The following is a 14,561-nucleotide window of genomic DNA, read 5'->3' as shown; positions in this document are numbered from 1 at the left end:
TCAAATAGAAGTTTACCTTATTCAGTAATTCTTGTAGAAGCTCAAACAGGACTTTCTGTCTAACATCTCTGGGCATTAGGTCTTCAGGACAGGCTGTTAACAATATCTCAGCCACCTGTCTCCAGGCATCATAGGACTGTTGTTTGATTGTCAGACTCTGTCTCACCCGGTTACGATTAACGATATTCTCAAGAATGCTGTTCACTTCCTGAAATAAGTCATGGACACAGTAGATATCATACATTCATGCTAATCAAAATTTATATCTCTACTAAAAGCATAGATAAGTACTATTTTTTTAAATATTATAATGCTGTATCAAATTGTCAGTGAAACAGATATTATTTATTTATTAACAAGACTGAATGAGCTGTGATATTTTATTTTCACCTATAAGGTCTCCACTCACCTTTGACTGAGTGAGTGACTGATTATTGTGTAACATCCTATGGCAGTAATGTCATGGATTTCAGGACAAGAATGATCGACCAACTGAATGATCCTGCTTTGTTTTAGTCCAACATGCGGAGTAGGATTTTTACTAAGCTAGCTAACACTAGCAACAACCCATAGGTAGGCATGCTTGGACATGATTCTGACTCTATCTCCATACGTATTATGTGCTTGGCATAGAAGCAGTCACTATCAATTTTAGTCTTTGGTGTGACTCAGCTGGGGAGATCTTCCTGCACTCGAGGCAAGCATGCTAACCTGAGACCACCCAAGGCAGTTCCTGCCTTTAAAGTTTACAATTTTTTGGTACCATCTGTGCAAGCCCTATGTCTATATTCAAACTCAAGTGTCCTGATATGAAGGTACTCTAATGCCAAAAAAGTTTCTTAACATCCCTTATCATTAATCCACAAAGAACAAAATATAAATTAGTCAGCATGGACACTGAAAATATGATCCTGCCTGGCAAGATCTCAGCAAAATTAAATTGTTGCTGTACACTCCTTAAATGATTCCTTTTAAAGCATTCATTACTATATTCTCCTTATTAATGTGCTAAAAATAACTACTGTGAAAGTACTATTGTTTGTTGGGTACCAATTTTCGTGGTTTTCGTCGGTTCGTTTAACCATGAAATTTAGTTCCCAACAAAAAAGGAATTTCCCATTTGTTTGTTTGATAGAGTTGTCAAATCCACAAATTCAAGAATCCACTAACAGATAACTTTTTCCTAAACCATGAAAATTGGTATCCACAAAAAAAAGTGTCTTCACGGTATCTTGTGAGTGAACCTTAGTAAGACCATACCTCTAGAATCCTTGGTCTGCTAGCTACCATAACATTACTCTGTACATTAGATAGCTCATTCATTAGAATATTTCTCATGATTTTGACATTGCAGTAAATAGTGTTATCTTCTGTCTTCATTTCAGCTTTCAGTATGACCTGCTCTATTAATGATGGGTCAAAGAACTCTAGAGTTAAGCGTTCGGGATATGCTTGAGTGAACACTACAGAGTCCAGCAAGTTGAGTAGCTTTCTTCTGGTTTGGCGACCTTAATAAAAAAATAATCAAAATACAAAAAATAAGCAAAACTTGAAGACATAAGTTAATAACTTCTATCAAAGTAACTGCTGAAATTTGAAGTACATAATCTGATATGGTAAAAATTGTCAAAATATATTCTCAGAAGATAGTACTGGGATACAGCTTTTGGTGAAAGTAAAATCACTTCCTTCATTAGCTATTGTGACTAGAGTAACAAATTCTGCTGTCAGTCAAAAGTTTTAATTTTTTTTTCATAACCATTACTTAATGTATGATTTTCAGCTCATTTTATTATTTATCAAAGACAGCAACAACAACCCAGTGCTCTAATATTGGCTGTCAAGCATTACACTAAAAAGGAAGATGTATGATTTCACTAGAAAGCCAAACACAAGATAATTTAAATTACTGCACACGTGAATAATTATACCTACCCTGAAATTGCCTTGTTGTATGGGACAAGAACGAAGTCTGAAGGTAAGAAGTGTCAGAAAATCTGTCAAAACCTGTATCTACCGTCTCTTCTATACCTGGCTGTGCACCTACAATAAAAGTCAAAGATCACAGGTTGGTAAAAGGGAAAACAAATTGAACCGAGTACCAGCAATGAAGACCACCAGTTATACAATGCATTTTTTTAACCTTGTCCTTGACCTTTGACAAGTGAAGACACAACCTTGACAAAAAAGTATGACAGACAGATGGATAGACAAAAATAATAACTGTGTCATAAGATCAAAAGGCTGTGACAAGTCATTGCAGAGAAAACTGTAACTAAAAAAATAAAAGACAGACAGATAGAGAAGGGTAAATACACAATCAGGGGTTTCATTATTTTTTTTTCCATGCAGGTATCTTTGGTTTTGTAGGAGGTCCTTTTCATCATTTTGTTTCATAAATTTGTATGAAATTTTAAAATTCTGGAGGTACCTTTTAGTAGTTTAGAGGGGTAAAAGTACCTGTTACCGCCTCTTAATGAAAGGCCTGACAATACATGAATATTGCCAGAAAACATCAAATTTATTTGACAAACTTTAGGAACAGTCAGATCGTGAGGGTTCCCTGAGCTAATCTGACTTTCGAAGCGAGTACAAAAAATATATTGATACCTTTGGCAATGTTCATGTAATATTTTCATCCTGCAACCACATTTTCTAAATAACATATGCAAAATTTTTCTCCAAAACAGTTGATTTTTTTCAGCAATCTTTTGAGCGTGGGGATGGGCAAGGGCACCTTAAAACTTGTTACCTGTTTCCTGTTTTTGACGTTGCTCATAACTGAAAAGCTAACCAGAAGACGGTATTATGCAAAGGAGAGAAAAAACTCTGTGTTATTCGACAACCTTTATTTACATAGTAGACAGCTTAGTTGCAGGATAAAACAGTATTCTCCTTTCTTCTGAAATGGTATATAAAAAATATATTTATTTGCCACTAGACCTTGCTGTGCCAAAAACAAAAGAAACCTAAAAAAAGACAATCAAAACTATCGGTTTTTTACTGTTTCAGACCTTTTTCAGAAAACTATCAGTTTTTTGTTGTTTCAGACCTTGTTCAGAAAACTATCAGTTTTTTTGTTGTTTCAGACCTTGTTCAGAAAACTATCAGTTTTTTTCAGACCTTGTTCTGTATCATCAATATGATCATCTAATAACAGCTTCATTAGCCTTTGTGTGTGAGATCTCTGTCGATTCAAAGTTGTCATCCTTAATTCTACCGCAACAGTCTTCAACAACCATGACTGATGATTGGTTGCTATGGGTCCTGAAAGTTAAAAAGAGATGCCATGTTTGTAATTAGAACCTTGTCTACTTAATATGATTTTAGCCTTTGCCTATGAGGCACGGAGCTATTTCTACTCAAATTACATTTAACTTTATAATGAAAATGCTTTGTTATATTGTTATAGCACTGATGTATCCACCACCGTGAATATGCGAGATTTCCTGTAACATGTGATGTGTGTCTGCTTTAGAAGTTGAAACAATCACATCTTAACTACTTATGTCATTACTTACAAAATGATTTTGAGCTATTAATTGTTTGATCGAGGATTCCATATATACAGGACATTGTGCATGCTCCATCCCTATAAACTTGTCAAACATATTACAAGGACTACAGATTTTATGCTGTTTACAGACATGATTTCAATGTGGATATTGGTAAAATCAGAAGTAAATATATGGTAAAAAGTCGTGATGAAAAAAATCTGGATTAAAAAGACAGGAATTTGGTTTTAAAGCAGAAGAAAGTCATCATGAAAACAAAGCCAGAAAACTGTTTGTTTACACATTTTATTTTTGAATCTGGAAGTATTGACAGAATGCGCAGTGACAGAGCATGTAAATTATAATAAGTAAGTGTATAGTTAATGATAAAATGATCTTTAATAAAACACTATTCTTTTCAAATTTTTCTTTTTTGTTTGTCATTCTTGATCTTCACATTCAGATTTGTATATTATAAGGGCGATCAATAATCTTTCAAGTAAGGATGCCAACAATCTCATTTCGTAAAACAATTCAGAAATGTATCCATGATTTATTTAGAAGGAAATTGTTTGTTTATGTCACCAACAGTATTTTGTAGTGAATTCAAATTTTTAACTTTAAAGCTTTTGTAATAGAAAGATTTTATGAAATTACAAAAAAAGGGTATTTATGGGTCTATAATTCATCAGTACAAATAAAACTCTATTTGATGAACAATAAATGAACATTCCACAATGGAAACAAGCATGGTTAAAGTTGAGGCAAAAAACATCACATCAAGCCTTAGAGGGCGCGATTCATTGTTCTGTAAATATATTCAAATGTTATGTTATTCTGTTTATTAGTAAGGCAATGGTCATTTGATGTAACCTGGCATTGGATATTGCTGACTTGTTTTTAGTGTCATAGCAGTAGCCAGAAATAGAAAATATCATGCAGTAAAAGTAGTGGAAAAAAAGATAAAGTTGCTGATAAAATATTTTATCTTTTCTAACAATCAGTATAGTACACTTACCAACTCGAGCATTGAAGGGCAGATGTTGTAGTTGTCTGAACAGAAAATCATAGGACGTTCTAAGATATCTTAATGTAGCAGCTGACGTATCTTTGTTGGCTGCCAGCATGTATATCAGTTTGTACATAAGTTCTGATAGTTTGGGAGTCTCCATCAGAGCAAGTGGTCCAGATGGTGTACCAATACCATTGTCTAAGATTGTTAACATGGAATGGAGACAGGTCTTCTGAGATCCCAAAATGCCTGAAACGTGAAAAGTAGAAAGGTCAACAGTAGTTTTATAATGGTCAATCATATTTCCATCAGTTCGTTAATATTCACAATAATGTCTGCTGTTAAGGAAGTAATTAAACTACTGCTCTATTGACTGATACAGACCTGTTTACTCTATTTTGGGACAATCACTTTTTTCCCCATATTTTAGGATCCCTAAAATTAAGAACTTTTTACTCTATTTCTGGACAATCATTTTTGTTCATATTTTTATTAAAGGATCCCTAAGATTCAGAACTTTTTACTTTATTTCTGGACAATCAGTTTTTTTTCCATATTTTTCTTAAAAGGATCCCTAAAATTCTTAACTTTTTACTCTATTTTGGGACAATAATTTTGTTCATATTTTTATTAAAAGGATCCCTTAAATTCAGAACTTAGTGATGTTTTAACATAAGTACTATGGACAGCTTCACAATCCATAGAGGGTATTATGCAATAGAACTTAATAGAAACTAAGGAGTTTACCTCTACAAATAACACTGCTTAAAGGAGTTACAGTATATAGGATGATGACTTTCTGGAAAAAGAGTTGGTCGTCTTTTGAATAAATAATTAATACCTGTTGAACTTCCGGAAGTGAATTGGACAACTTGCCACAGGCTTGTACTAGTCTACCATTTATTTTTAATTTTTTTTTTAAATTACATCTCAGTTGGCCGTATAGACTTGGATTTCAAAAATTTTTATTGCAAAAATAGGCCATCCAAATCATAAATATCCTTGTTTTAGAATTTTTAATATAATTATCTCAACGAATACTTAAATCATATAAAGTTTAAAAAAAAAAGAAAAAAATGAAGGATATATGCAAAAATGTCTTAACAAGGTATGTAAATTGCATCACGTGACCCCTTGGTTTCATGAGAATGGGTCCTCATCTACAATTCATATGCACAGAGATTGGTCATAAACATTGGTTATATATTAAAAGCAAAATATCTTTTTGTGAAAAAATACTGATACAAATTGACAAATATCTTGTCATACAGGAAAAAATTGTTAAGAAAAGCATAAAAAAGATTTTGCATTGTGATGCAGCGTTTTGATTTTCCAGAAGTAAACAATAAAATGTAGAACGAACTCCAGATTTCAATATGTTCTACTTCGGAAATTCCAAAAGGGAAACTGAAACTAGTATGAGACATACAAACCCTATTATTACTATTTACCTGGATCCTGTAAATTAGTTTTATTGACAGGTTTATTCAGATCAAATCCAAGCAGATAATGAGCCAGATTGGGAGCGGGTTGTTCTAGAGAGTAAATCAAGGTATGTAATAGATACTGTCTAGTCAGATTCCTTACTCCAGAAAGGCTGGTTTCTTCATCTACAAATATATAATAACTGTAGAACTAGATCCCTATTTTCAAGATAAGAATTATTTGTCTTGTATAAAACAAAATGAGCAATTTAAGCAGAGATCGACACTAACAGTAGTCCAGTAGTCCTGTGCCACCCTAATTTGGAGAGGACTACTTGAAAATCTTTCATGGTAGTCCTATGGACTGTCTAAATTTTGCTTTATTTTTTGTAAGATCAAAGGAGAGAACCATCATTACTGTCTGGGGACTACCTATTTTTCGTCTGAAGTAGTCCTGTACACCACCAAACAAATTGTAGTTAGTGTCAAACCCTGTTCAGACTTTTGATATAAGCCAAGTTACGGCAAACAAACATTAATAATTAAAATTGAACATCGTCATTAATACAGTAAAACCTGTCTAAACCTGAATAATCTGTTCCTTATCGACAGGTGTTTGGTTTATACAAGTTCAAATTCTATAGATATTTAAAAGAAAGGACTGTCATATCAGTTTGGTTTATACAAGGTTTCTATTCATTCAGGGTTTGGTTTAGAAAATTTTCCATTCATATTAATAATATGGCAATAACAATGGGCTTTGGATAGCCTTACCCTTTTCTTCGTCAAGATAAATTATTCTATCCAGTGGAGTTTCAGGGTCATCTACCTCTAGACATTCCACAAATCCATTCAGTAATTCACACTTAGCTGTCTGGAATGATCAAATAACGAAGTAAAAATCCACTAATTATAAGGTTTTACTATTTGAGCCATCATTGTATGATTAAGTGACACCAACACAAAGTTTGTGATACTTAGTTATAGCTGAAATCTAAGGATGAGATACTATGAAAGTCTATGTAGCATTTATCAATCTTTTTTTAAAATGGAGTATTAAAATACTGTAAATATATTACTTTTTCACTATTTTTGTGGTAGGCAGGAAACCTCCAAAAATAATACCCACAAAATGGATTTTTTAACACTATATAATGCTTAACATTTTCTTGAAACCACGAAAATGGATGCCTGCGAACATGTTCACGTGACAGAATCTGTGAAAATTGATACCTTTACATATAGCATATACATTATTAATTTTTTTTTCACATTCATGGTAACAGGAATTTTCTGAATTATCCATACAATAATTCATATTTCTATTGATAATTACAAAGTCACAGTAATAAATACATACCACATTTTTTGAGAAATGAACAGTATTCATATACCGAACATTTAACTGAACTATTGGTAAAGTCTACTTAATAAGGTTGAAGTAGGCATCATTTGGTAAACATATATTACAGACTGATTCAGATAGACTGACTAACTGGTTCAAAAGGGTACCTGTATAATTAAGGCTCAAATGAAACTAATATTTCAGATCATAAAGATGGTATTCCTTCTTTTCCTAAATTGAGATAACTAGGATAGAAAAAGTAGGTTGGAATAAAACATGTGCAAACATGATGTTGCATGCGTTTTCGTGCTAGGCATATGCCCTCTCATACAGAGTCAATATTGGAGAGCAACCAAAATCACTTACAACTTATGCCCCATCTATATGAAGCCACACACCAAATTTGAAATCAATCCATTCATTAGCAGCCAAGATTTGTTTAAATGGAAATTTCCTCTATTAGTCCATATAGTGAAAAATGTCATTCCCACGAAACAGAAATTTGACAACAGACAGCACCAAAATGGCTAACTACATATGCTTTATCTCAGGAAGCCACACACCAAATTTGAAATCAATCCATTCATTAGCAGCCAAGATTTGTTTAAATGGAAATTTCCTCTATTAGTCCATATAGTGAAAAATGTCATTCCCACGAAACAGAAATTTGACAACAGACAGCACCAAAATGGCTAACTACATATGCTTTATCTCAGGAAGCCACACACCAAATTTGAAATCAATCTATCCATTGAGAGCTAATTTACTGAGCAGGCCCAATGGTTGATTCTATGTGGTATTCACAAAACTTTCCTGTAAAGAATTTGTTGAAAACTTATTATGGAAGATGTAGCATTTACCTTGCAGAGGTACTAACTGAGCCTGCTAAAAAAATAAGCATGAAAGGGTTCTTTAACTAAACCTAAAGGCTATGTTTACCTCATCAGCAGTGAACAACTTGACCAAGTCTGTCTGTATCCCTGCTGCTCTACTGACACGAAACAAAATTTTCATTGCTGACATGGCATGGTATGGCATAACTGTGTTGAAGGTAATGTACCTGAAAAGTCATAGATGTTAATTATGGGTCTACATAAGGAACAGGTGGGTGGCGTTACATCTTAACAATAATGCTGAAATAGTGTGGAAAAGGGAGATAATTTTTACTGGTATACAGTATAAGAAGTTTAGACTACCTTAAAATGTTGCAATTTTACAAAAAAAAAACAAAGTAAATTACATTTGATGGATGATAAAAGTAAAAATAAACAAATTTTACATACTTGATGCTTCTTTATTTTACTCTACAAACAAAATCCTTACTTTGTAATATTAATGAGGTGGTCTGGTTTTCCTGTCCTAGGGTTGGTACCTCTAAGCAATCTATCCATTGGACACACCATTACAGACACACCCATCTCTCTACATGTATCAATAAACAAATCTGCCTTGTCCAGGGTGTACTCAACCATTTGTAAACAAAGGAGAGACGCCTTTTCCATGTGCTTCTTGGCTACAAACATAAATTATGATTTTGTAGATACAGTGAAACAGACTTTTATGGCAGTTTGAATTAAACAGATCCTATTAAAATACAAATCTAGTCAGGCTTCTGAGAACAGTAAATAGCCACCTAAGTAGAACTCTATCCTACATTTGACCAATATGTTTACTATATATATTATGGCTGAACATCTGTGATGATCTTTTGTACACAATCTATCAGTTTTGAATGTCATATTATAAATGCTAATTTAAAATACTTGAAATCAACCAAATTACCTACATGTATTTGCTGTACTTCAAATGAGCTGTAGAATGGCTTACCAAATGAAAAAAATATATGCTTTATATCATTCAAAAATATTTTTGGAGCCATATTTTAAGTAGGCCAAAATGACAACACATTGTAAACATAAGTTACCTGCAGAAGTGGTATATGTTTCAAAGTCTTTCACCACAACATCCAATACCTTCAGAATCTGAAAAGAAAAACATTACCCAGTGTATAAAACAGTAGTTATTAGATACATAAATAATATGAAGGAAACCATGGCTACATGACACATACTAAAACCCATAAGCAACAAATGTGTTAACTCCCCAGAATTGACAAAACTACCAGGAATGGTACATACATAACAATCAATGGAAAGTGTAATCATTACTACCATCATTTGAAACAAGCTTTTCAATGCAATGTAACAGAACATTCATGAAAAATCATAATTCTAAGTATAGTCTTAAGTTGCCTAAAATTACAATACTGGTCAAGGAGTTGTTCTTGCCACCAAAACCAAAAAATTCTTCATCAAACAAGTTCATGCCTAAATTTTAAGACAATTGGTGCAAGATTGTTGAAGTATCAATAATGATTGATTGATTGTTGGGGTTTAATGCTTGAGCAGCAATATTTCAGCTATATTCAGGCGATGAAAGGTGAGCTACCATACAATAATTTTCATTAAGAAATATAATTATTTGTGGGCATTATTGGCAAGAATTAAAAGTGTCATGAAAATATCGACATCTTCTCTGTAACAAGTTCAGTTCATAGGGTTCAAATTTTTATGGTTTTAGTGGTTTAGTCAAACCAAGAATTTGAATTGCCAACAAAATGAGAAATTTCAGTTGAAAAAATAAAGGTTGTACTGGAATTCACATTATCAAAGTTCAACAAAATAGTAAATGTATACAAAATTCAAAATCTGAAATATGCAAAAATACCTGAATTTTAAACCTTTGGTATTTACCACATTTGTCATAAAATAACATTTCAAAAGATACATGTATTTGGCCTGTGTATTTTTCAAATTTTCAGACACTATGTTAAGCATAGCCATTTATACCTTCCTCAACAGGCCAGAATCATTCAACATGTGAACAATAAGAGTATGTCCTGGAGGTTTGTTGATAGGTACAGTTCCACCAGACTGTAGTTCTACGACCTCTTCTGTAAAATCCTCAGGTTTCACTTCATGTGACTTCAGTAACTTAACAAAGATGTCTAGTGTAGCTGTAGCCATCTTCCACTACAAAATAAAAGTACCGGGTTAATAGATGAGCACACGAATTTAAAGGATAAAGTATGTATGCCATCATATTTAGTGTGACCCAAGTTTATCGTCATATGTGTTCCCTCATTTGTACATGAAGTTGATATCGGAAAGCAACCAAAATGGCTTACAACATATGCCCCATCTTTATGAAACAATACATCAAATTTGAAATCAATCCATTCATTGGGAGCTGAGATTTTTATGACAAAATTTTCCCTATTATTCGACTTTGTGACAAAGTCACAAGAAATAGGAAGTGGATATAACTGATCAGCACCCAGAATTGTATACAATATGTGTATTATCTATACAATGCTTAACACCAAATTTGAAACCAATCCATCGGTTGGGAGAAAAGATAATTGCAAAGAAATTTGGATGGAATGACAGACAGATAAGGTGATTCCAATATATTACCCACTTTTTTTGGGGTATAAAATCAGATACAAAACAGCTATAAAAACAAAATCATATAAATATATACAGCTGTATTCAGTTACACTGTAATCAGAAAGCAATACTAAACTAGAAATACTGTAAGCAAGCTCACTAAGAGAATACCCTCGCTTCAAATGAACTTAAAGGTAAAACACTGTTAAATAATCTACTTTTAGAGTCATGCAAAATAATTATATTTCTTCATGCACATTTACATATGACAACCAACATTCCTATAAAATCACATCAAAATCCCTTGAGTGGTTAAGGAAGAGCTATGCTTACAAGGTTTTACCATGTCAAACCCTTAATTTGGATATACTCCCGTTGAAGTCCTTTGACAATAATTATATTTCTTCATGCACATTTACATATGACAACCAACATTCCTATAAAATCACATCAAAATCCCTTGAGTGGTTAAGGAAGAGCTATGCTTACAAGGTTATACCATGTCAAACCCTTAATTTGGATATACTCCCGTTGAAGTCCTTTGACAATAATTATATTTCTTCATGCACATTTACATATGACAACCAACATTCCTATAAAATCACATCAAAATCCCTTGAGTGGTTAAGGAAGAGCTATGCTTACAAGGTTATACCATGTCAAACCCTTAATTTGGATATACTCCCGTTGAAGTCCTTTGACAATAATTATATTTCTTCATGCACACCTACATATGACAACCAACATTCCTATAAAATCACATCAAAATTCCTTGTGTGATTTAGGAAGAGCTATGCTTACAAGGTTTTACCATGTCAAACCCTTAATTTGGATATACTCCCGTTGAAGTCCTTTGACAATAATTATATTTCTTCATGCACATTTACATATGACAACCAACATTCCTATAAAATCACATCAAAATCCCTAGAGTGGTTAAGGAAGAGCTATGCTTACAAGGTTATACCATGTCAAACCCTTAATTTGGATATACTCCCGTTGAAGTCCTTTGACAATAATTATATTTCTTCATGCACATTTACATATGACAACCAACATTCCTATAAAATCACATCAAAATCCCTTGAGTGGTTAAGGAAGAGCTATGCTTACAAGGTTATACCATGTCAAACCCTTAATTTGGATATACTCCCGTTGAAGTCCTTTGACAATAATTATATTTCTTCATGCACACCTACATATGACAACCAACATTCCTATAAAATCACATCAAAATCCCTTAAGTGGTTAAGGAGGAGTTGCGCTTACAAAAAATATGGACAGATGCACAGACAGACAGACAGGGTGATTCCTATATAACCCCCAAACTATGTATGCGGGGATATAATAAGTTCAGCATATTGTGATATTAAAATCAAGCAATAATTTCTGTAGTACTGATATACCATTTCAGCAGGATCTTTGTAGGCTCTGGTATCAAATTTGAGGAAAACATGATCTCGGATAAAGTTGAGGTATGGATCAAATCCTGGAGATCTCAGTCCTGCTCCTAAACCTGCTGGTACAGGTATATCTGTTAAAGAGTTCAGAAGATCAAGAAAACCAAGGATCATTGGATATTCCTCATTCCGACTCTCTACTTCTTCAAGCTCAATCTGGAAAGTAAAGGAAACACAATGAAACTTTTGCTATGTAACAAAGAAAATTGGGTCTGAATATAGCTGAAATATTGCTGCTCGGACGTTAAACCCCAACAAACAACAAACAAACAAAGAAAATTGGAGAACTATAAAGAATGAGGAAAACACTGCTTATCTGAAAGCATTCTTCTGGTTTCTTTTATTTCAGTTCCTAATGGACAGAAACTATATTGCATTATGGTATTTCTATTTCTCATAATATTCCTGATTGGTCAAGATGTATTTAACAGGTATGCTGTGACAGTGCAATGTTGTTCACAATGACAGAAGTTCAAATTTCTAAAATTGGTCTAATAAAAAAAAAAATGTGTAACTTTTGTTAACTGGCTGCAGTAATGGACAAAAAATATAGATAAAACACTAGTGTAGATTATTTTAGTGTGATTTTTCACTTTTCTTTAACTCTTTAACACAGTTGTTACCCTTTATGGATAGCTATACATATTTGCATTATAATCAATACCTGTAACCCTCCTGGTTGTTTAGCAGCTACTGTCTGTGTTGTTGGTAAAATCTGCAAATGAAAGTGAGTTCATTTTAAAACTCCAAATCAAAGCAAGATGTTTAAAGTGTAACAGTTCTGAAGTAAGGCAAAAGAACAAAAAAGCTGTTTTTTTTTCCTCACTAATTTAAAAGGATTGATTAATTGATTACAATTTAACATTCTATGGCAGATACTTCAAGCATTTCAAGGGGAAAAGGAAAACATTTGATCAGTAGAGCATACCCTGTTTTGTACTAGTAGGACACACTGATTCTGATTTTTAACGTGCTAGTTCACATAAGTTACAGCCTACGGGAAAGCCTATCACCCAACAAAGATTTATCATTCTGACTTTGAGCCAACCAGTCTTCACTCTATGTCTGAAAGCCAGATGATTAGGGGAGAAGCTGTGAACTACCAATTTTGAAGTCTTTGCTATGAAAGGGCCTGGGTTAACTTGTATAGATTTGACACCGAAATATAGATATTAAAATATAGAAGCACATAAGACTAAAAAGTGAATACATTTACATTACTTACCTGGGAAGATTCTAATATCTGCCAGAGATTAGCAGCTATGTCTGGTGTCTTAGATAATGCTGACAGAGTTAGGAAAATTTGAGCCTTTAAAGTTGGAGGTATACTGCATGCTAACAGACCAAACAGACACAATATCATTGACCATTGCTGGTTCTCACAGAAAGCTATTCTACAATTCTCATTCTGTAACAGAAAACATTACTTGTAGAAAGTCTTAGCATGTATCAGACATGACAAAACTCCATTTTTCATTTCATCACCTTTTTATTGTAAAAGTATAGTTATTTTTAATATTGCAAACTTAGGCAAGTTTTGGTTCTAAAGGCTTGTGAAATTAAACCTGACACGTTAGTACCAATAGCAACAAAAATTAAACAGTGGGTCAAGTAAACTTAATTAGTACATTTTCATCCAAACTTCACATAAAATATGAGTTGGATAGACAAATTTTGTTTCTTTCAAATTTTTATATTTCTGCTTAGTGTTACTGATATGCATTGTGATTTTCGTTCTCTGAAGCTGAAATATTGGGAGGCTTGTGGTCTATATTGCACCTACCCCCAAATTGTCTAAACAGTCTAATAGCACTCACATTGAATGCAAACCACCCCACTTATCTTTAACTCACAGGATAACTCAAAATATGATAAAAACATTTTGCTATTTTTTTTTTTGTCAACAAGAAATGGAAGAACAGAATATGCATATGTCGTTTTAGCTTGTCAAATGAAATCAAAAACAATTCTGGAGGTCACAATTTTGAAAAATCGAAAATAATATATCCGGACAGGTTGATTTTTGAGAGAAGGGTCTACTAATTAATTTTACCTAGCCAAAAGCATACAAATAAATCAATGTTAACAGCCAGACAGACATAGAAACCCAGTAAACCAACCCTAAAAGTGACAGGAAGTGAACTACACTCAGCAACTTGTGTTTCTCAAACACTCAAGTCAGAGTTTCAAATAATAAAACAGCAGTTGAGAAGATTGACAAATATAACATGAAAATCATAAAAAAAAACATTTATCATTGACACATACTTCATGACTGTCCTGTATTGAGTAATTATAATTAATTGCAATCCATGTGATGACCAGACACACATCAGAGACATTGTAAACAATGTGTTCATTTAAATTGCTAAAAATA

General features: G+C 33.1%; 1 protein-coding gene across 2 annotated transcripts in view; it reads right to left on the bottom strand.

The window, feature by feature from the left end:
* LOC148614099 (nuclear pore complex protein Nup205-like) overlaps nucleotides 1–14,561 on the bottom strand; it is a 45,548-nt gene that overhangs the window by 18,116 nt on the left and 12,871 nt on the right. For both annotated transcript variants that reach the window (XM_088587932.1, XM_088587933.1), the window contains 14 exons: nucleotides 13,410–13,592; nucleotides 12,849–12,899; nucleotides 12,131–12,340; nucleotides 10,125–10,307; nucleotides 9,200–9,257; nucleotides 8,599–8,788; nucleotides 8,215–8,335; nucleotides 6,705–6,804; nucleotides 5,958–6,116; nucleotides 4,513–4,755; nucleotides 3,124–3,267; nucleotides 1,936–2,043; nucleotides 1,261–1,508; nucleotides 17–208 (listed from right to left, as the gene is read on the bottom strand). In XM_088587932.1, the coding sequence (XP_088444058.1) occupies nucleotides 17–208; nucleotides 1,261–1,508; nucleotides 1,936–2,043; nucleotides 3,124–3,267; nucleotides 4,513–4,755; nucleotides 5,958–6,116; nucleotides 6,705–6,804; nucleotides 8,215–8,335; nucleotides 8,599–8,788; nucleotides 9,200–9,257; nucleotides 10,125–10,307; nucleotides 12,131–12,340; nucleotides 12,849–12,899; nucleotides 13,410–13,592 (2,190 nt within the window). The remainder of the gene's footprint in view (nucleotides 1–16; nucleotides 209–1,260; nucleotides 1,509–1,935; nucleotides 2,044–3,123; nucleotides 3,268–4,512; nucleotides 4,756–5,957; nucleotides 6,117–6,704; nucleotides 6,805–8,214; nucleotides 8,336–8,598; nucleotides 8,789–9,199; nucleotides 9,258–10,124; nucleotides 10,308–12,130; nucleotides 12,341–12,848; nucleotides 12,900–13,409; nucleotides 13,593–14,561) is intronic.

This window comes from Perna viridis, chromosome 6 (genome assembly GCF_037379345.1).
Source record: "Perna viridis isolate PV_CMFRI_1.1 ecotype Kerala chromosome 6, ASM3737934v1, whole genome shotgun sequence".
Lineage (NCBI taxonomy): Eukaryota > Metazoa > Mollusca > Bivalvia > Mytilida > Mytilidae > Perna > Perna viridis.
This window is presented reverse-complemented; position numbering and strand designations above follow the sequence as displayed.